General features: G+C 37.7%; 2 protein-coding genes across 2 annotated transcripts in view; one reads left to right on the forward strand and one right to left on the reverse strand.

The window, feature by feature from the left end:
* Positions 1 to 24,222, reverse strand: part of LOC126959123 (neurexin-3) — a 792,314-nt gene that overhangs the window by 158,602 nt on the left and 609,490 nt on the right. Inside the window, exon 11 of the mRNA XM_050798071.1 lies at positions 19,841 to 19,867. Within this exon, the coding sequence (XP_050654028.1) occupies positions 19,841 to 19,867 (27 nt within the window). The remainder of the gene's footprint in view (positions 1 to 19,840; positions 19,868 to 24,222) is intronic.
* SNW1 (SNW domain containing 1) overlaps positions 1 to 24,222 on the forward strand; it is a 1,184,582-nt gene that overhangs the window by 27,498 nt on the left and 1,132,862 nt on the right. The gene's annotated exons all lie outside the window — the stretch shown is intronic.

Consider the following 24,222-nt stretch of genomic DNA (forward strand, 5'->3'; position numbering starts at 1 on the left):
ATCGGTTACATGTAGGAAACACCAAGAAAAAAAAAATGAGTATACTAATCCTGATTTAAAACTTACAAAAAAAGTAAAAATCCCTGTAATATCTTGTGCTGAGATGAGGCGGGAAAAAAATGCCCCATGTTACACAATGTAATCTCTTATTCATTTTCCTGACAAACTAAAATTTTGGAAATCCTATGTTAGCAGAGATGCTGCATTTAGACATCTTCAATAAAATTTTATTTAGAATCAAACATAAATTGAGAATTTGTAACAAAATCTAGGCTGATGAGTATCTTTATAATATCCATAAAAATGGATATGAGAAGCAAATTAAGGTATCATCAGTTTGTCAAGCCTACTTACCTTACTTATAAAACTATGTTAAGGATGCTACAAGGAACTTAGATATTTTATTTTAATCAACTAAAATGATAATGTCAGCCTTATATATTCTCAATAGCATTTATTAGGATGGAGATAAATAACACACACATGCACCCATACACATCTTGGGCGAGTTATTATATGTATTTCAAAGTAATTTTATCTTTTAAAAAAATCCATGATATACTATTTTATGAATTCAGACTGATTTGCCCCTCTGGCTATCTGAAACTGCAACAGGTTACTCTCTCACAGAGTTTTAGTCTCTTTCAGCAATTCTTAACAGAGCACAGATTTTTTTCTGCATTCATGTGAAACATTGTTATCAAATACCATTGCCTAGAAAACTAACTTGTCTTCCAAGGCAAGACATTCTAATTAACTTCCCTGAGCTGAACTTAATTCTGTTACAACCATTTCCTCACATTCTACTTAATTGAGGCAAATGACTTGATTTTTGGAGTCAAATTAACTCAGGGTGTTTTATTTAGATACTGGCAATTCTCTTTGGATTAGTGTTTTTACAACCATGAGCAACAAAGGATTTAAAATAATTTTATTTCAAAGCTTCAGAAAATTACAATATAATATAGGACTAGATGCAATATTCTTCTGTAAAATAAACTGAGTTGATTCTTTTGGGATTGGATAGTCATTTTTTCCCCCAGTCTACAGTATTCAATTAACTGATGAGTTTTGGGCTTCTAGATATCCATAGTGAAACTAATAGTTGAGCTATTTTACCCAATTTAGGAATTGAAGACCATTGACTATGGTGAAATCCTCTCTACAAATGATTAGACCTATGTATCCTTAACCCCACAAGTCTTACCACTAATACACTGGTCTTATCATTTCTTCAAACATGGTTCAAACTGTCCCTCAACTGAAGCACTGGCTTGCTTCCAGTTTAATAATGGTGAGTTGGAATTTGTAGACATTTACATTGTGGCATGAAAGGTTGCAGATAACCTGCGAATTTGCCTCCACAAGTGACTAAGAACAAAAGAAAGGATGATTATAAATCAGAAAGAGAATTTTTTAACTCACTTAAAATTCTAATTATAGATCAGTTTAATGGGGACAGTTCAAGATAGAGATAACAGTCCCTTTCCCTTCTCAGTCATACTGGTGTTTTCCTATTCCTCAAACACACCAAGTATGTATCTTTCATAAGCCCTTCACTTTAGTCAATGTCTTTGCACAGAATGCTCTTTTCCAAACGCTTCCAAGACTAGATCCTTCTTATCATTCAAGTATCAAATGTCCAAAATTCAAATATCATTCTTAGAAAAGCTTCCAGGGCAGTTTTATCTAAAGTTATACTTCCTCCCACCCCCCAGGCATTTACTTTACTCTATTTAATTGTATTCATTGCATTTGGCATTATTTGAACTCACTTATGTGTTTATGCATTCACAAATGTTAATGCAAGTCTCAAGGAGAGGAACCATGTTGGTCTTGTTCAGCACTGCATTACCAGCATCTAGAACTAAAAAATGCTTTAAATGAAGAGTTTTCCAAACTTCCGTGTGCCTATTGTTTGGAATCTTGGGTAGCTAGTCTGCTTTCCAAACATAATTTCTACAAATGTATCTCTCTTATTAGCAAGCAAACTACGGCCCTTGGGCAAAATCTGTCCTACCACCTGTTTTAGTAAATAAAGTTGTATTGGAACCCTGCCTTACCCATCAATTTAGATACTGTCTATGGCTGTTTTGTGCTACAAGAGCATAATGGAGTAGTTGTGACAGGGCCATATGAATTTTAAACCTAAATATTCACTATCTGGCCATCTACAGAAAAAGCCAACTTCCATATAGACACTTTAGAGTGGACCACCAACTCTCCAGTTCTTAATGAAAATATTCAGATATGAAGTTTATTTAATGCCAATTACTCTAATGTGTGAGATGAATATTTAAGCAAGAACCTCATCATTGTTAGTTGAAGCAACATTCTCTCCAAACGAGAGTATAGGCTTGAAAGTTAGCCTGCCTTCCAAACACGTAACATGCCATCAATAGAATTGCTCTTGGTAGCACTTGGATCAATAATATTGAACTATAAACTAAGTGGTGATTTAGAAGGGAAAGCTAAACTAACATGTAATCACATAAAACAATGATAAAATCCTCATCAATAAACACTTGCTGGCTGCAGGTAATTGCGACATGAACCAACACTAGATGCAGAGGGTCCAAGTAAACCCGTTCTTTGGTACAAATCAATTTGAATGGCAGAACATTACCAAACCATAGCACAATGAATGTGTGCCTTCAAAGTCAATGGCAATAAAATCAGATACAACTGTGTATGTTGTTAAATAGAACGATGTGTTCTGGAAGTACAAGAAAAAGCTCTTCCATGAATGCAAATACTATATGAGGTCTAGCTCAGTTCCCCGAAGGGATGTTGTCATTTTCTTCGGACACTGTTTTGAGTGAGGCGTGGCCATGAGGCTGAGACAGCTAAGTAGCTCAGCATGTCAGCTCCCACTGCAGTGCCCCGAATCAGAGGGAAGGCAGGAACAAGGCAAGCCAGTATGGCTGCTCAGTGGTAGCCTACACAAATTACTTTCTTCGGCAAAACATTGAAAAATGGCATGGCCTGCCAGCCCTTAGGAATGGCAGTTATTATGACCTCAGCAAGTGTTTCACTTTCACTTACTAACCTGAAACCAATTTTCTCTTATTCTGTTCCAAATATTCTGCAGAATTTACTTCAAAAGACAGTTTTTTCTTTAAAATATTCTGATGGCATCCAATAGTTTTCCCATCATCTATTCTCTTTGAATGGGATTCATTGGACCCATATATACGTGTCCATATGTTAGAAAAAAGTGAATATAGAATAACAAATCAAAAATTAATTCTTTGTATAGCACTGTACTAAAGATGGTGAATGGGTAATTATTTCTGGAATGTTCTTTCGTATTTTTTTTTTTTTTTGGTCCTCTCAGCCCAGAGGATTTCTGCAACAATGGTACATTGGTGTGTGAATATCCAAATTCTGCCTTCTAGTTGCTGATGATCAGCAACAGAAATGATACGGTAATTTAGGCCTTTGAAGGCTGAGGTATAGTAAAAATGGGCAAGGAGCCTGACGTTTCATTCACAATTGAGCACCTGAGGAAGATAACATTTGGGAAGAAGTGAAGATATCATGACATAGGCGTGGATAAATATTGAAGATAATGTCTTCAATGGATAATATCCAAAATCAGGGAGAACTTATTTTTACTTGCAAAATTAACACTAGTCACAGACTTCAGTCTCTTCAACGGTGACATTCAGAAATAAAGCATGTGTCTACTGGCCAGGAAAATGTGATGGATTGTTTTATGCCGTTGTGCAAACCTTGATGGAAAACATAGTTCATAGGATACCAACTTTATCTTTAGCCATGAGGGAAGACATGCAGGAGCAATTAAGAATTTTTAAATGATAGTATTAACAGTACACCAAAATATAGAACAAACTAAATTTTGTATAATAGGCATAGTATGCTTTAGTGATTATATGGTAGACAAATATACCACCAAAACAAACAAACAAACAACAAACCTTTGTTTCGGTAATTGGAGCTTCTTTATCTGTAAAATTCAGATAATACTACTACCTACTTTTAGAACCATATTCAAAGGTATGCAACCAGTGCAGTCACTTAGAACCTTGTGAGTTTCAGGCTCAGTGCTTTCTAGTCACTGTCTTGAAATGCTTAAGAATTTTATCTGTGAATTTATGTGTGTGCGTGTTTTTTCAAGTTCAGTGGTACAATGGAACATGAGCCAGGGACTTGGAGCCTGGCTTAAATGGTCTTGCCTACCCAGACAGATTCTTGCTCATCCACTTTTCTGCCTCCCTCTAGCAACTGCTGCAGTCTTCTATCTCCACACAAAGAATCACGGCATGGGGTCATGAGTGCCTGTGAGGGTCTACAGTCGCTCCCTGAGCCTATCCCTATGTTTGACAGGTTAATGAAAAGATTGAGAAAGAAAGGAAAAAGGTTTCATTCTTCCTTTAGAACAAGGAGCTCACATTTTTATTTGGCACTAGATCCCACAAATAATGTAAATGGTCCTACATCCTCCATATCATCTTTGTGAGAATTAAGGGATCTAATACATGTGTCAATTGAAAACATTATGTGGTACAAGGTAAGTCCTCATTAAATATTGGCCTATATTATTGTTCTTGTTTCTTCTGCATATATTTCATCATAGGCAAACACATGCAATGCATGATACTCATCCAACTCAACTTTATCAGGGACAGAATAACCCCTCTGGGGTTCAACTGAATAGCCAATGCCTGTGACTTTGGTAGAGGAGGATCTTCTCTCTTAATAGTGTGACCTTACTTTCAGTGAGACAAAAGGCCCTGAATTTATTTCACATGAGATGCTAAACCAGCTGTCACAAAACTCTTCCATTAAAACCCCAGAAATTATCTTGGGTACATTCACCTTCGTCAAACAGAGATTGTTGTCCCATCTCCTATGAAACATTTTACAAAAGAAGCAATTCCATTTGACAAATCAGAAAGGTCAGACAAGTGCCCAGGAGGCCTGGGAAAACTGATGTTTCTATTGTTACAAGTTCAAATGATCAATGACACAAGGCCATAAGAACATCCATGTTTTTTGGTGCCTGTTTAGTTGCTGAGATGAAAAACATATGGTAGGGAGCTATGCTTCTGTTCAGAAATTTTTCTTCTTCATTCAGTGATATTGTAGTTATTACTACTAATAATGACGGCTTGGAAAAATCACCTCAAAACCAAAAACTAATTAATAGCAGAGCAGGTTTAACTGGACCTGAAGGTTCCATTCTTTCTATCACACAACTCTTCCACCATGTTGTTGTTTTGTTTTATTTTTCTGCTCTGAGTCATCATCTCCAATCTCGTTAAGGAACATTTTGAAGCTTACAGAAGCCTATAAAAAGAATACAGGAATGGGTACCAATTTTTCTTTTTCTTTTTCTTTTTTTTGGAGGCAGTCTCTCGCTCTGTCACCCAGGCTGGAGTGCAGTGGTGCAATCTCAGCTCACTGCAACCTCCACTTTCTGGAATGGGTATAAAATTTCTATCCAGGGTGGGTAGAATTTGATATGTGTAAAACAATACTGCACAAACATCATTTGTGCCTTAAATGTCTATTTGAACAATCAATCTTTAGGGAAAGGATGGATCCGATTTTTACTTTTTTAATTTTTGTGGGTACATAGCAGGTGTATATATTTATAGAGTACATGAAATATTTTGATACAGGCATATGATGTTTAATAATCATATCAGGGTAAATGGAGTATCCATCACCTCAAGCATTTACCATTGCTTTGTGTTACAAGCAATCTTAGTATTTTTTTTTTAGTTATTTTTAAATGCACAATGAAATATTGTTGACTGTGGTCACCCCATTGTGCTCAGGTTGCTTTGGAATCACATTTTCTTTATTTAAATTTAGACTTCTGACATTGTAGTATTTAATAAGGGTTTCTAAAAACATATTTCCCTTCAAGAGTTGGACAAATGCCCTCATTATGATAATCTATGGTATTTTCATCTGATCTGCTGAGATTTCTGTCTTTGTAAGTATGGAATAATTTTCCTCTTACTAAGAAATCTGTGTTTATCTACAGATTTCTCCTGTGGCTCAAAGCTTCAAGTCATTAAACTTACAATTGTTAATTCAATAAGTGTTCACTAATGCCTTCTATATGATTAGTACTGTGCTAGATGGTGAAGATACAATGATGAATATTACATTTCCCCAAATCAGGAGGAGTCCAGAGGTTGGTTCTGAAGATACCCATGGAAACAAATAAAGAATGGAGAACTAAAAATAAAATCCCAAGCCTGTTGGCTGAATGAACAGAATCCCCTATTGGCCAAGGAGTACCCAGAGAAACCTTAAAAACTAAGTTTCCAGCCATGATGGGCAGGGAGGGTAGACATGCCTTAGTATATTCATGCCTTAGCATACCCCTTCCTTATTCACTTTTAACCAGAATTCTTTCCTAAGGAGCAACAGAAACCAGCTCTGGAAAAAAAAAGAAGCAGGTGATCCATTTTTTTTTTTTTTTTTTTTGGGCGGGGGTGGGGGTACGGAGTTTCACTCTTGTTGCCCAGGCTGGAATGCAATGGTGCAATCTCAGCTCACTGCAACCTCCGCCTCCCAGGTGCAAGCAATTCTCCTCCCTCAACCTCCCGAGTAGCTGGGATTACAGGTATGCACCACCACGCCCAGCTAATTTTGTATTTTTTAGTAGAGATGGAGTTTCTCCATGTTGAGGCTGGTGTCAAACTCCTGACCTCAGGTGATCCGCCCGCCTTGGCCTCCCAAAGTGCTGGGATTACAGGCGTGAGCCACTGCACCCGGCCTGATCCATTCTTTTATTGTCTAGCCACAACCAGATTCTCCCTCCCTCTTTACAGTATTGATGTGACAGTTCATCTGTTTCACAAGGCATCCCTTCCTAAAAACCAACCACCATCTCTGAACCAGTTTTTGCTGAATTGTGGGGGATAAACACTGGCAATTTTCATATCCTCTGGTTTAGTTTTTGATGTCAAAGAGCCAAAAACTCCATCCTCAGATCATGCTAACACTGCTATTTTTTTTTTTGAACGTGTAACCCATGAAGAGGCATGAAGCTCAATTGTACATTTTCATGGTTCTCCTTCCATAAATATTCATGACTCTTTCTATAGCACATTAAATATGTATATTCAGCCACCCTGCTCAGCATAAATTCCTGTTCCCTTTACCCCTGATCACCTCAAATGTGCTTGCTCTCAGCTTTTGCCAGAGGCTATGCTTCCCAGCCTCTGGGATGGCCAGCCTGCAAGCTGCAACCCTTTATGAGAAATAAAGTTCTCCTTTCCAAATTTATAAAACCCATGATTCTTTGTTTACAGCATATAACTGTGATGAGAGTTCTGAAAGATGTGCAAAGTTCCATGAGAACTTAGAGGTAGAAAAACCTAGACCTGCCTGGAGTAGAAGGAAGGTTTCATCTAGGTGGTGACACCCTGGAGCTGTTATGAAGGATGAGCAGCCAGCCATTGGGAAGGCAGATACAGAGAGGAATGGTCTATAGGGCATACAGCAAAGCATGGACACAGAGGTAGTGTAGAAGAGCCTCGGGGATTGCAGCAGCCACAACTTGTTGGCTAAGACTAGAGGGCTACAGTACAATGGAAGGAGATAAGAGAGAGAGAGTACCAACATTACTATGAGAAGTCAACAAAGCATCAGTCACGTGGAGAGTGACTCATCAGTGATAAACATAAGTTGAATTATTGCATTCTAATGTTACCCTCTTCTTAGCTATCTTGGTTCCTGAATAATAATTCCTAATTCATCTTTTATGCATCTCTAAATGCGAAGTACCTTTCAGTCACTGAAATAGACAATGCCTTCAAGACTGGTTATGACAAGCATGGGGCACCAATATGCCTATAGAGCTGAGCTGAGGGAGCTTGACTCTGGAAGGTCAAGATTTCGGAAAGACTACCTATAGAGATAGGATGTATTAGTGATTACAAGTGATCTCTTTCATTGGGACCATCAGCACTTGCTCAAGAGTAATGAATTTCATTCATTTAGGCATCAACACTTCAGCATACAAGTGGTAGAGACAATATGTACAATGGTGAGGAGCAGAGGCTTTGGAATGAAGCAGACTGAATCCGAAGCTAGGCAAAACATTCCACATGACTAAGTCTCGTTTCTTTCTTTCTCTCTCTCTTTTTTTTTTTTTTTTTTGTTTTGTTTTGTTTTGTTTTATGAAACAGAATCTCGCTCTGTCACCCAGGCTGGAGTGCAGTGGCACGATCTTGGCTCACTGCAACCTATACCTCCCAGGTTCAAGCGATTCTCCTGCCTCAGCCTCCCAAGTAGCTGGGATTACAGGTGTCCAAAACCATGCCTGGCTAATTTTTGTATTTTTAGCAGAGACAGCATTTCACCACGTTGGCCATGATGGTCTCAAACTCCTGGCCTCAAGTGATCCACCCACCTCGGCCTCCCAAAGTGCTGGGATTACAGACCTGAGCCACCACACCCAGCCTCCATATGAATAAGTCTCATTTCTAAAATGAGGATAATGACACCTACCTTATAAGACTGTGGTGAAGATTAAATAAGAAAATGTGAGCAAACTTCTTGTCCTATAGTGGCAGAAATCACTCAATGCTATTGTTTTTACTCTAGTAATTAGTAGCCACCTGTCAAGTGCATGCACTTTTTATAGCAATAGCAAAGATTGTCAAAGTTTATTGTAAATATCCTTGTACATGGACTTAGTAGCCTAAATTTTTTTGCTGTGACAAAGGAGAAAAAGGGTCCAGGAAGATATGGAGAGGGGAAAGAATGAAGTTGTATCTTCACTTAGTATTCAATATTCATGCCTTCCAAATGTTAACCATGAGATTCCTACTCCTTGTGTTTTCTTTCTTTTTTTTTTTTATTTCTTTTTTTTTTTTTTGAGACGGAGTCTCGCTCTGTCGCCCAGGCTGGAGTGCAGTGGCCGGATCTCAGCTCACTGCAAGCTCCGCCTCCCGGGTTCACGCCATTCTCCTGCCTCAGCCTCCCGAGTAGCTGGGACTACAGGCGCCCACCACCTCGCCTGGCTAGTTTTTTGTATTTTTTTAGTAGAGACGGGGTTTCACCGTGTTGGCGAGGATGGTCTTGATCTGCCCGTCTCGGCCTCCCAAAGTGCTGGGATTACAGGCTTGAGCCACTGCACCAGGCCCTCCTTGTGTTTTCTATCAGATATGTAGGAGGGTGGATAAACAAGTCATGGATAAGTACCTGAGTACTTAACTAGTCATCAGGGTGTTACAGTATCTGGCTTTTCTATTTCTGACGACTAGAAAGTTTTGTAAATTGGTTCTATTAGTAAAAGGGAGTTTGCTTGTCAATAACAATAAGTAAACCAAGCAGTTAAGTTAAACATTCCAAATACTGGCAGGTATACCTAGGCAATCTGAGTTTAATTTCAATTATCAATTTCTTTTTGTAAGGAAATGGTAATCCTTCTCTAGCCAGTGATAATCGGCCCAGTGGCTGCATCATATTTTTTTAATCCATCTTCCTTTGTGTTCTCTTTTCTCTGTGAAATGGAAAAGGTACAGAATTTTTCCAGAGTTATACAACATACTACATATGTGTTGCTCCATTGTGAATACTACTTTGTGCCCCTTCCCTTTGTCTTTCTATCTGACATACATTTGCTGTTGGAAATACATCCATTAACACATTTATCTTGTTATCAAACAAGCAGAGCATTCCGTCTGCTGCTCTTACCCCTTCAGTCCTATGGGCATTGTCACTCTGGTCCGTGGGGCAGTTCCTTCCCCTCAGATTCTGGGGAGGAAAGGAAAGAAAGTGCCTCCTATCACAGGAAACCCCCTCCCAGGAAATAAGCAGGTCTTCCTCTCTCTCGCTTTTGTGTTTCAAATATTACTTATTATTATACTTGAACAGAGGAGCAACCCTCTGTTTATTGCTTTAGATTTTATCCTGCCCACACTTGTGGATAACACCAATTTCATTTCTCTGTCATCTCCTGGATTTCAGAAATAAATTTCATTCCATTCCTATTCATCGGTTTAGGTAAAAATATTCTTTCTAATTTGGTACCTTTGCAGTGACCCCTTTTTTACCCCATTAATCCTTTAAAAACAAAGTCCTATGTCAATAATTAAGAGACAGCTTGATTTAGGGGACAAAAGAGTACTCACATGATGAAGGATTCTAAAACTAAATGTATAAAGACTCATGCCTGCCATTCATCACCTTGAGATTTTACGTTAAGCACTCTGTGTCCACGAGCCGTGGTTTCCCCATGTTGTAATATGTTGATATGAAAAAATGTGCTCCAGCAGGCCTATTGGAGGACCCTGAGTTCGTAACCATCCAAATATTTTGCTTTAGAGGACATGATCTCCATTACATTTTGCCCTTTTCTGGGACACATACACATTTTAATACTTTTCTGCTGAAATATACTTTCAGCCATGAAGGAAGGACACTGAGATTATTATAACTCAACACTGCACCTCTTACTTGCACCCCTTGATAGCCTCTCTCTTGTTGTCATCGTTCAACAGGGTCCCTTCCAGGAATCACTGAGGACAGTGCTGCTGACAGAGGGCTGGCACAGGCTTGGGGATGACAATGATTTTGTGAACAGATATTACGTAGTCAGATTTCCTCTGAAACAGCTTAATTTGGAGAAGGAAATGTATAAAATCTTCTTAGTTTTATTTCCCTAACTTCTAATAAACTCAGAGTTAAAAAGTTATGTGATTCTAGTAAGTCAACAGAACAGCCAGAAAATTACTCGATTTTTTTTTTAGAAGTAACATCTCCTGGTCTGTAAAGTTTTCTTCCCAAAATCGGTTCTAAAATTGAAAACTGTGTTTCCTGAGATGCTTTGAATCAGTAAACAGACTTCTATTTTTGTGGCTAATTATTCGGGAAACTCCAGAATTCACATTATAATATTATCTTTTATGATATGCATAAAAACAACTGTAATTTATATATGTGTTTATATGTACTTGTTATATACATTAGGCATAATGAAAGCGAAATGCATCCATTAACACATTTACCTTGTTACCAAACAAGAATAAAGAATTTAGGTTAATAATATTAGCTTACCAAATGGTCACTGTACATCCTATACCACATAGAGGTCAAATATTAAAAAGATACACTGAGGCACAATAAAAACTTTAAAGACCTTATTGAACAAATAGTGATTCATGAATTGGACAGGGAAGCTCTAAATCAAAAGTGGCTCAGGAGCTCCACTGAGGGAATGCAAAGAGCAGGCTTTTATAGGACAAATAGGGGAGTAAAGTAAAGAAAATATTCGATTGATTACAGTTACACTGTTGCCTTATTTGGCCTATCCTATTGGAAAGTACCTAGTTATATAATTATAAATTTGTTGGCTGCTTCTGATTGGTTGAGCTTACATTCTGTTTTCTCTGAATATAGGTATTTATGAGTTGTAGCTCAAAATAACTTTTGCTCTTATTTGCAAATCCAGCAAAATAACTTTTGCTCTTATTTGCAAATCCAGCAAGGTTAGGGTCATTCACGAGGCCTAACTGGCTTTGCTCTGCTCAGGGATTTCTCAGGCCGTTTCCATTTAAATGTACTCTAATACCTCCTAATTTTCAAAATATAAACTGTGCCTAAAACTAATACGATCCTAATTCGGTGTCCATGAGAAATTAGTTCCAGGACCCTTGTGAATACCAAAATTTGTAGATGCTTAAGTTCCTTATATAAAATGGTGTCCTGTAGTATGTGCATATAAACTGTGTACATCCTCCTAGACTCTAAATCACCTCTAAATTACTTATAATATTTGACACAATGTACATGCTATGCAAATGGCTGTTATATGTATTTTATTTGTATTATTTTCTATTGTTAGTTATTTTTTATTGTTTTTGAAAATTATTTTCAATTTTTTTGTTGGTTGAATCTGCAGATGCAGAACCAGCAGTTATAAAGGAAGAACTGTACTGCCTGACTTTGTCACCTTGTATATCTGACTACAGCAATTAGACACATAAAATGGATTGGCGGCGGGGCGCGGTGGCTCAAGCCTGTAATCCCAGCACTTTGGGAGGCCGAGACGGGCGGATCACGAGGTCAGGAGATCGAGACCATCCTGGCTAACACGGTGAAACCCCGTCTCTACTAAAAATACAAAAAACTAGCCGGGCGAGGTGGCGGGCGCCTGTAGTCCCAGCTACTCGGGAGGCTGAGGCAGGAGAATGGCGTAAACCTGGGAGGCGGAGCTTGCAGTGAGCTGAGATCCGGCCACTGCACTCCAGCCTGGGCGACAGAGAGAGACTCCGTCTCAAAAAAAAAAAAAAAAAAAAAAAAAAAAAAAAAGGATTGGCATACATAAAGAAATCTTTGAAAGGTAGAAGGAAAACAGAAACAGTATTTTTACTCAAAATTACAGTCCCTGAAATATCAGCCTTTTAAAGGGGAGCAGAAACACAGCTTGCAAGGCTCCAAGCAAGTGGTCAGATGAAGGAGGGCAAATCAAAACAAAAAAATGTCACCATGTGATCTTTTCGCACATACCAGCTCCCCTTCTGTCTTCCTCCATGAGTGGAAGCAGCGTGAAGCCCTTGCCAAATGCAGCTGCCCAATCTTGAATCTTTCACCCACCAGAATCAAGAACCAAATAAACCTCTTATCTTTATAAATTACCTAGCCCCAAGTATTCTATTATAGCAACACCAAATGGACTAGGACATAACTTATGAGGGCTTGTGCTTTTAACTTAAATTCTTTTTATTCTCCTCTTTTGCTGTTTCCTCTGCTTCTCCCTTTGACCAGACAAAGCATACTCTCTTTTGGAAACCACTTATTTGTAATTTAATGCCTCTAGTTCACATCACATTTACTTTTTAATTTGGTGCTAGATCCCATTCCCTTTATTCTTTCTAAATTTCATATGAAATTTACAGTTGAGGAAACTAAGAGTTGAAGTAACTTGTCAAAGACATGTAGCTCATTTGCGGTGTAGACAAGAGTCGAACCCAGGCTATTTGGCTCCAGTGCCCTCCTTGCTCTTTGTAATTGCACTAAATGCCTGTCTGTGCTGAGATCTCAATACAAATCAATAATAATATTGGAGATAAACCACACAAAATTACTATAACATATTGCTACTTTTCTACAATATCCCTGTTTATTAAAACAAGGTTAACATATGAAATGCTGCTACAGCAGATTGCTATTAAAAGATTTCTGGTATAAGTGGTCAACAAAGTCATGAATGACAATGATCCCTAAGTGTATTTGAAGATGTAAAAGGATGGAAGGAAAAGATCTATGGGAAATAAATATCTGACAGCAACATTTCTAAGAGCTATCTTAAGAAAATGAAAATACAGTTTGATAATATGATGCATGTTGCAAGTGTGAGGAGAAGCAAACACATATATTGCTGGTAGAAATATAACTTTGTAAAACCCCTTTGAAGTACAATTTGGTAATATATATCAATATTTGTAATGCACTTGTCTTTTGACTCAGCAATTCTACTTTTAGGAATTTATCCAATAGACCTTCTTATACATGTATGCATTAACTAATGAACAAAAGTATATACTTCTTACATTTTTAATAGGAAAAAGTTGAGAAAAATTTAAATATAGGGTGCTGATTTACTAAAATATAGTATTCCCCTAAAATGAAATGATATGTGGCCATTAGAAGGAATAAAACAAACCTGTATATTCTTATATGGAATAGTCTCTAAGACATTTTAAGTGGAAAAATAAGTAAGATGTGGAAAAATATGTTGGTATTTGTGTCAAGAAGGATGAGGAACAAAAAGACAAGGAGAAGAAAGAGAAGAAGGATGTGGATATAATTATACGTTGTATACTCACTCATAGGCTATTCCTGAAAGAAGATACAAAAATCCCTGATACATTTGGTTGCCTTTGGGAAAAGGAGTCTGAGGACTACGATGAGTGGGAAGAATTTTTTACTATTTTGCCTTTTGTTCCATGTATAATCTTATTAACTATTTTAAAATAAAACCAATCTGAATTAATATTTATTAAGAAGTGTTTAATGTTATCTCTTTAGGAAGCATCCCACTATCATACTAAAATCTGGCTGTTATTGATACTATAAATATTCTTACACTTGAAGTGTTCTATGTGTTACAAGAAATATAAAACATACCAAAAGCAGCAAAAATATGCGTTATGAAGATAGAAACTCTCAAGTGTAACGCTTATAGCTTGCTTATAGGTTGACAGAGAATACTTTATTATACATAGGCTCTTGCTTTTCTATCTTTGCTAAGATTCTAATAAGTGGCATCTCCAGGCAAACAGCTGACAGTAATGATTACTTGACTTTTAAAATGGATACCAAAAAGGGTTCTACAATTTCCTTTGAGAATGGCTTTTAGTAGTGAAGAAGTCAGCCCTCCTTACTGGTCTGAGGCAAGAGTTTCTGAGTTAAAGGAACGAGCTAAACAATTCAGCTCTGAGATTCTCAGATAAACCATTTCTAAAGATGAAATAACATATTCTAGTACCATGGAGAGGAAAGACAGAGTAAAAGAGAAGAAAACCATAAAGTCCAGTATAACAAACTGCAGCTCACTAAACTATGCCTAAATTAAGCAATAACCACCCACATACTGTTGACTTTTCCAAAGCACTGGAAATGGAGTCTGCTTAGAAACTCAAGGCAGAGAAGCTAAGGGAAAAGGTGGGGAAAAAAAAAAAAAAAAGAAACAAATTATCCAAGCAAGTCCAAGAGGAGAAATACTCAAACACCAGTAGCACTGGGAGATAAAATTTTCAGATATCATATCCTTGTGATATTATTTTCATACATCTCTGAGATTACTGTGCACCTCTATGATGAATCAAAGATATCAGCATATATAGGGAATAGACTAGATCATCAAAGCTATTCTCTGACACAGATAATCTACTGTGGCACTTGAGTGTCTTAAGATCAATATATTTTTGTACAGCAGTCTATTTCCTTTCTCCTCTGTGTCTAAGAAGAAAAAATAAACCTTGTCACAGATAAATTAGTGAGTCTTCAGGTTCAAAGTAATTAGTGAGAGAGGCATTGTTACATATACCTAAATAATCAGGCATATACACAAACTCACAATTCCCATGCCACATATACACTCCATTTTAGAAAGATAATGAAGATGGTCACGACACAGAAGAATTAGCGTTTGAGAGGAAAGAGAGATAGAAAAGGAAAGAAAAAGTTGAAATTCATTAATATGTGTTTACTACATTCATTCAAGCTATACATATATTTAATTATTATTAGTTCTTTATATTCATTCATACTGCACATGGCTTGAAAGGGATAGAATAAATAGTGACTAGGAAAGCACAGGGCAGAGGCACAATCAGACAAGGTCAAAGACAAAAAGTCATTTTCCATACTTTCACTTGCACACTCATGACACCAATGAGCAGTTCATACCTGTTTTCAGAACTGCATGTCTCTTAGGTTACTGCCAGCCTTATGGAACTAGAGCCATAGGAATGGGTCATTTCCTCCAGAAATTCCCCAGAAAACAGCCCTGGTTCTTTCTGTTATTGTTTTTGTTTTTTGTTTTTTTTTGAGATGGAGTCTCGCTCGGTCGCCAGGCTGCAGTGCAGTGGTGCAATCTCGGTACACTGCAACCTCTGCCTCCCTGGTTCAAGCAATTCTCCTGCCTCGGCCTCCCGAGTAGCTGGGACTACAGGTGTGCACCACCACACCCGGCTAATTTTTGTATTTTTAATAGAGATAGGGTTTCACCATGTTGGCCAGGATGGTCTCGATCTCTTGACCTCATAATCCACCTGCCTCGGCCTCCCAAAGTGCTGGGATTACAGGCGTGAGCCCCCATACCCAGCCAGCCCTGTTTTCTTTAGTAGTGTTCCAGGTCACCCTGGAGTTCAATTCACCATGATGGCTGCCAACTCTGTTGTTCTTTTGCAATTTAAAAATAAATTCTAAGCTAGAACTATATTTATTAAGTGTCTTTAAATACATTCCTGCTAGATGAATAAAATTCAGCAATGAACTTGATTCATCCAAAGACCTTGATTTGCACATTCTCTAATATAGGTTTATTGATAGTAACTAGAGAGGAATTTATGGTGTGGTATTCTTGGAGGATTTGGAAAGCAGGGGTAGTAGGATTTGTAATGAATAATAATGAATATATCATAGATATGAGGAAAGACAAAGTATTAAAAAAAGAGAAGTTAAGAAAGGGAGAAAGAACAGCTGATTAGAAAATTGTTTTTGCTTCTTGGTAGGAAATACTTGGCATGGAACTGGGCCATAGTCTCTGACAAAAGGGCCAGGAAGCAAAGTCAAAAGGAAGAAGGCTAGAAGAAAACTGCTTTTTTTCCCCTCAAGATCACTGTTCTCTCTCATGGCCCATTGTTTTCTCTTGATACTGGAAGATCATCCTTCTTTTTCACGCTCTTGTCTCCATTAAAGAGTATCACAGAATGCCTTGGAAATAGCCATTTCCCAGAACAAACAACATTTTATGGCAGATGAACAGAGAAAAAAAAATAGCCGATGTCATTCAGTATTTTACCCAAGTGACTTTTCAGAGGACAGGCATTCTAAAAAAGAATGACTGAAAAAGTTCACAAACTTATAATCCACCTTGATTCAAATTTAATTCAGTATTTCCCTTCAAGGGGGAAAAAAAAAGAAGCTCTGTTTTGAAAATTAAGCAAGGTACCCTATGACTTCTACTGAAATAACAGCAAGAGGTAAGGCTGAGGGAAAGCCTCTTCCCTCTCAAACCCAGGGTGCAAATACTCTCATGGTTGAAAATCAGATAAGAGTAAGGACCTGCACACCTATCACAGAGACAACTTGAGATCCTGTAACAGGTCAAGCTATGAAATCTGGCATGGAGTCTATAAGATGAAGGGCTTAGAAATTTGAATCACATATACCCTTTCTCTCCAAATTTAATTGCATAGTCTTCTCAAACTTTTCCACTCAAATGCCAATACTACCAGGGATGGAAGTGGAGAAGATTCACACACACACAAAAAAATGAAATGTCTTTGAATTCTTATGTTTTTTTTCTTAAAGATTTATGCTTATTTGTATTCTTCTGCATAATATATCAGTTTGGTTTCAATTTAAACTTTTACTCCGTATTAACAATTAAAATTAGCTTCAGAAAAAAATGTACTATATTTGCTTTGTGACTCTACCTAACCCTAGATACATGGTTACATTGTTTAGCTCTAAAGGTGTTAAATTAGTTTAAAAGACCCACGTGCATTTGTTTTTTCTAGTCAAACACTGTTCAACCAGTGAGCACTGTATTATTTCTCTGATATTAAATTTCCAACAAAATTAATGTTCTTAGTACATTAAAGGTTTATTGTGAAAATCTCAAAAATAATTTCCAAAATCTAATCTTGATTGTTTATGTCAGTATTGAATTGAAATCTTTCCAATTGAAAGGTATATTCTTTCTATACTTTGTGATCAAAGCTGGGAATATAACGTTGCTGACATATTTTCCTCTCAATGCTGTTTTTGGTGGATGTAAATAGAAAATATTTTATCAGATTAAGAAAACCTGCTGTCATCTGTGTCACTGTCTTCCCAACAGAGATAATCCTGGAAGTTGTCTTATGATGATTTTCCATGGCTGATCATGTGAAATATGTGGGATTGACTTCCTGAGAAAGTGTGGATAGAGCATCAAAAGCAAATCCTGACATCCTGATTAAATAACTGCCTCAGTTCCCTGTTCTCCAAATAAGTCTCTGAAGCTAGAAGATGCTAGATGTAGCTTTGGATACAAGGCTTTCCACCTTCATGCTGAGTTTCCACCTTATTTGCTTCTGAAAACCAATGTAAAAGGAAAAGAGAAAATATTTCCATAGAAATGCTATTAAAAATTTTTAAAGAAGAAACAAATGACTATATAACAATTTATCTGATTCCACTGACATGAAATGTCCAAAAAGGCACATTTATTGGAACAGAGCACACCAATAGTTACCTAGGACCATGGGTAGGAGCAGGGATTAGCTACAAATGAGCAGAAAGGAAATCTTGGGGATGATGGAAATGTTCTAAAATGTTATTGTGGTGATGTTTGGACAACTTTATAAGTTTAATGATAGTCTTTGAACTGTAGGTTTATGATGGGTAAATGTAGTGGTATGAAAATTATATCTCAATAAAATTGCTTTAAAAAAAACAAACAAACCAAAAAAACAGGAACTGAAAACTCCAGGCTTTGGAGAGAAAGGATGTTTCAATTAGGCTCTTAATGATCTAAATATCAGGCAAATTTCTGGCTAATTAGAAATATTTAAACACAGAAAATAGGGCATTGCTTAAAATAACTGTAAGAGATGCCAAGACAAGGAAAAGCACTCTATTTAGTAAGCAGTTGCTTCTGTCGATATTTTAAATTTCTTCTTTTTGTGTTAACTTAGATGGAACATTTGCCCCCCAAAAAGTAGAATTGGGCTGTATTAGTTTGTCACGCCTATATCTTCCACCAAGAAAGAAGTTTAGCACCTATAAAAGACTTACTACGATAGAATCAACAAGAAAACCAAATATAAAAGTTGGATTTCTCCTTTTTGTTCCTAAAGAAAGACCCTATTGAGGAAAGAATTTAAAAAATGATGAGATACTATGGAGAATGACATGTACTAGATATTCAACTAATCCAGTGTTTCTTCCTCTGGGTGCACTAGCCAACTACATTTCCCAGCTTCCTTTGCATGTAGGATGGAGTCATGTCTAGCAAACAAAATATAGATAGAAGTGATGTTTGTTACTTCCAGGCAAGGCAATAAAACCTACTGCACAACCAGCCAAGATCTCTGTCTCTCTTCCCTGCGGATACAGCCAGAAGTAAAGAACTCCAAGGTGGTGGACCCATCTCATGGAAGGATCCTAGATCTCTGAATTACCTCTTTGAAGAGAGCTGTCTGGGAAAACGGCCCAATTAGCACTGGACTTGGACTGAACAAGAAATAAACCTTTCTTTTGTTGAGCCATTATAATGTTGGGATTGCTTGTTAAAGTAGTTAGTATTAATAAGCTTAATATAATATGCTATAGTACTCAAAGCATATTTCTTCTTTTTTTTCCTTTCATCATCTAGGCCTATTCTTTCTCTTGTGCCTATTCTTCCTATTTATCTTCATATTCCCCTTCTATGTTGACTCAAGTTAATGTTTACTTCTAAGGAAGAGGAAGAAATACATGAGTAGTTTTCATCCTGTGCCTTGTTAGGACCCTTATTTAAGAACTAGGGTATCTGAATGGCATAAGGTGAAAATAATACTGCAATTCTTCCTTTTGCAGAGACAGAGTGTGTCTCAAGTCTTTGGTTAAAGCGTTGCCTTGTCACAAATAGCAGTGATCTGCCCACCCTGCTAGAAGTTCCCAACAGTGATAAATACCAGGAAAGAAATGTCAGAGTTGGTAGCCACCTGTGGGTCAAGAACCATGCTTTTATTTTCTAAAGTGTTTGGTAGTGGAGAAGTGCATACTGGTTGCCCTAAAGCTTTTTGTTCACTCTCAGAGTTACCTCCCCAAAACAGTAAATCATCATTTCAACTTGATTTTTCATTATTTCATTATTCATGTACCCTTGCCTTCTTTTCTTCATATAGAGCAAATGCAAGGAAAGAAGAGAGGACCCGCCCTCACTTCAGAAACCACACCCCAAACCATACTCAGCCCTTCACCCTCACCCAGCCCCCCATTTTCTTAGCCCTAGATCCCCCCAACTCCATTGTTAAAAAAAAATAATTCAAATAAAAAACAGCTCATAAAACAGTAAACAAAATAAAGTCAGTTTTTTTTTTTTTTTTTTTTTTAAGAACAAAATGAAACTTGAGGGAAAACTTACTGGAGTTACAGTTTATCCTGATACAGTCTAGATGGGGAAAAATAAATGAAAGATGAAATTGCATCCTTCAAGGTAACAGCTGCAGACATCCAAAAACAATCAGTCCACCCTTCCGGGGACAGACACACGTAAGAAATGTGGCCATTTTATATATATACAGTATGTACAAGTTTAAGGGTGGGTGTATATGTACAGTATATTAGTAAAGTTGGATACATATATATATACACACACACACATATATATACACATATGTATAGAGATATATACTGGTATACATATATATCCACAGTAGACACCAAGCATGTTTTCTTTTTTTTCTTTTTTTTTTTTTTTTTTCAAAAAAAGCTATTCATTTATATAAAGGATTTCAAACCTGGACTTCGAAATATTAATTTTGTTAAACTTGGAAAATTAGGCAATGATTCCCCCACCAAATGCAGGTTATATTCTATTTTCCCCTATAATTTATTTTCTTAAAATTCATTTTTAAAGTAGCATTAACACAATTTTTGTATTAGTATTCCAAAGATATATCACCAGTCTGACTCACTGTATCATTTTAAAACTCTGCCCATGAAGTTTCTCAGTGAAGTATTTAACCCTTTCTCTTTTTCTAAAACCAAACTCCCTCCACCCTCTCCTTAGGTTGGGCCCCAAATGCTACAGAAATTTGCATAGGCAGACTTGCCATCTTCCTTAGAGGTAAGGAAAGGGTTAACACCACCTGGTCATTTCCTGTCATAAAATGGCCACTTGCAAACAGCTAACCGCACAAACACCCATCCCAGATTTTAGAGAGGTGGGGTCGGGTGTAGGGTCAAAGGAGTTGTAGGATGTTATCACAATGAATTGGGTTATCTGATTGCTAGGATTCAAAGGCTTCCAGATCAACCCCCTCGAGCAGCCCATCTCTGTCTTCCTGCCTGAATGCTCAGACTGAATCAAGTGCCCTCAGCATTCAGGGAGAAGGCAAGACAGGCACGTGTGGAGGAGGTCTCGGCACCTTTGACATCTTGAGTATTTCACTCTGTGATTCTGCATCTTGAGGAGAGAAAAATTTTTGGTTTTGGTTTCACTTTTTTAAATGGGAAAGGGAGGGAAGAAAAGAGTGACCAACTGGCCAGAGCTAGTAATCAGACAAGGAATTCTGTGCCAGAGATCAGCATATCTATCACTGTATTAATCTCTGCTTGGGAGTCATGGACACACAACATAGAAGTCCTTGAGTAGAATCAGTGGGCAGTAATAGGGGACTGGGCAGAAAAGGTTGGAGAAAGGTCTCAGGTTAGTTGTTACCAAGCTGCCCAGTTCAGCCTAAGGTTGGTTTACCATGGTGAAAATTCCAATAAGGATTTGTTTACTGTTGTACCCCAAAAGGTAGAAGCAAAATGATGGTTTTTTTTTTTGTTTTTTGTTTGTTTGTTTGTTTGTTTTTTAAAGGAAGAAAGGTAGAGGGGAAAATATAGTCACAAAGTACTCTTCTTCCTCTAAAAACTATTGGGTTTTTAGAGGACTTGTGAAGGATGATGCCACCATTTGAATTCCCCAAAGCGAATCATTTTAAAGGAGCAAGAATAAAGGGGAGAATGAAGCTAAGTGAAATCTGGAGAGGAGTGATTTATAGCACCCAGTTATCCTGAGGAAGGAGGCAGAATGCTTATTTGTTCCCGAGAAGAACATCTCTTGAGAAAAATCTGGGTTTGGTTTCGTGCAGTTAGGTTTGTCATGTGTCGTCAACCGCAACAGAAAAGTGGGAGCAAACAGCCCTGGAGCAACTGGTACGATCACCAGACAGAGGAGGCCATGCCCCTGGTGAGGACTGGAAGGAGGGAGGGCAGGGAGGGAGGAAGAGGTGATGGCTTCAGCTACTGACTGCAACTACCATCACCCAAAGATGGAGAAATGTCCCTTCCTGACATATTAAAGAGAGAGAGGAAACTGATGTACGGGCATGCTTATGAGAGAGGAAGAGTGAGCCTAAAACAACAATCCCAAGGCCTGTAAACAACAAGTGGGTTTTGTCTTCGGCTTCTGTGTAGCTGAGGATTTTACTATTAGATGAGAAGCTGGCCTACTGAGAGGTGCTGGCTTGGGCTCATCTTTCTGGGTCACCCAAATGATTTCATGTAAAGTGGATGGGGTCTTTAAACCAATGTGAGGGCTTGGCGCTTTCAAGATGGCAGACTGTTTGTTTACTTCACATATTGATGTGAAGAATTACTTTGTTATTTTACCTGAAGAATAAGTGGTTTGAGAAGGAAAATCTATCCCAGAGCCTTCTTGATAGGCTCTGAGGGGGTGTTCTTGTTACTGAATGTGTATGTGTATGTGTATATATACATGTGTGCGTGTGTGTATATATGTGTGTGTGTGTGTGTACGTGTGTATATAGACACACATACACATTTATATATGTGGTTTTTTTTGTTTTAATAAAAAACATGAGTCAAATAACTGAGCTGGGAGGGCAATTTCCTTTAAATCTACTTTTGGTAGCAGCCAGACTTTTTGCTTGAAAAAAGTCCACCTAAGTCTTGGCATATCTTTTGATGTGTGTGTGTTCGTATTTGTATGCTGCCTGTTTTAATTTTTTTTTAATTATGGTAAATGATAGAAAGTTTTTCTTTCTTTTTTTTTTTTTTTTTTTTTTTGAGACAGAACCTCACTCTATTGCCCAGGCTGGAGTGCAATGGTGAGATCTCAGCTCACTGCAACCTCCACCTCCTGTGTTCAAGCGATTCTCCTGCCTCAGCCTCCCGAGTAGCTGGGATCACAGGCGTGCACCACCACGCCTGGGTAATTTTTGTATTTTAGTAGAGATGAGGTTTCACCATGTTGGCCAGGCTGGCCTCCTGACCTCATGATCCACTGCCTTGGCCTCCCAAAGTGCTGGGATTACAGGCATAAGTGCCTGTAAGAACAGATTAAGGCGCCTGGCCAAGAAAGTTTATCTCGTTGTTGAGCTTTGGGTGGAGCATGGAAGAGGTAAATGTTTCTAAGAGCTGTGTGTCTTCAATAATGTATATGGTAAACAGTAGTAGCAAGTCCACATTTCCAGAGAGGGAACATCTGGAGAATTCAAATGCAATTAACCAAACTGCATGCCACTCCCTCAGAGTCTGCCATTGAAGAAGGGCTCCTGGCACTCTGCTAAGGATCTTTTAAAGGCTTTGTCCATATCAACTGTCTTTTCTCTAGTGCAGCTCAATTCAAACTGGGCACTGAGGAAAATGGAGATTCTTTCTGTGTGTGTTTCAAAGGTGACCATCGTGAAAACAATTGGAAGCCATTAAGACTGACACATCATTGACCCATAGTGCTGATCTGTGGAGGGAACAAATAACCCAGGCTGATCTAGCAGTTTAGAGACATGGGTTCTGGTTCCAGCTCTGCCTCCAACTTTTTATGTAAGCTTTGAAAAGTCATATATTTCTCTCTGTGCTACACATCTGTAAAAGTAAGCATAAAAACATTTGCTTGATATATCTCACAAAATTATCAAGAGATTATCATTAATCTCATGAGATCATGAGATTAAAATAAGACAAGGTCTTTAAAATCTTTAAATATGCTGTAATAATAAAATGTTATAGCTTATAATTCTGAAGGATCAAAATATGGTTGATCAGTAGTCAACCTCTCAACTTTTTAAAAGTTGTGCTGAGTTATAGGATATTTCTCCTACCCATTAGCACCACATATGGCTGCCTGCAGAAGACAAAGCCATTGGAAAACCATAGTCTCCTTAACATTTGGAAGATATGTTATATCAGGTAAATATATACTAGGCTTTTAAATCATGAGTGCATTTGGAAGATATGTTACATCAGGGAAATATATACTAGGCTTTTAAATTATGAGTGCATATGTGTGATCAATTTGAAATAAACTAAAATATTATTAGTGCAGTGCATGGGCTAGAAAAAAGGCACAACTTGAATAGAGTGAAGGAGCACAGAGATCATCTGAAATTAGTTTTGGTGGAATGCATGCAAAGGCAAACTCCACTTGAGTTATCATCTGACTTTAGTTTTGGTGGAATGCATGCAAAGGCAAACTCTACTTGAGTGATCATCTGACTTTAGTTTTGGTGGAATGCATGCAAAGGCAAACTCTACTTGAGTGATCATCTGACTTTAGTTTTGGTGGAATGCATGCGAAGGCAAACTCTACTTGAGTGATCATCTGACCTTAGTTTTGGTGGAATGCATGCGAAGGCAAACTCTACTTGAGTGATCATCTGACTTTAGTTTTGGTGGAATGCATGCGAAGGCAAACTCTACTTGAGTGATCATCTGACTTTAGTTTTGGTGGAATGCATGCGAAGGCAAACTACTTGAGTGATCATCTGACTTTAGTTTTGGTGGAATGCATGCGAA

Source organism: Macaca thibetana, chromosome 7 (genome assembly GCF_024542745.1).
Source record: "Macaca thibetana thibetana isolate TM-01 chromosome 7, ASM2454274v1, whole genome shotgun sequence".
NCBI lineage: Eukaryota > Metazoa > Chordata > Mammalia > Primates > Cercopithecidae > Macaca > Macaca thibetana.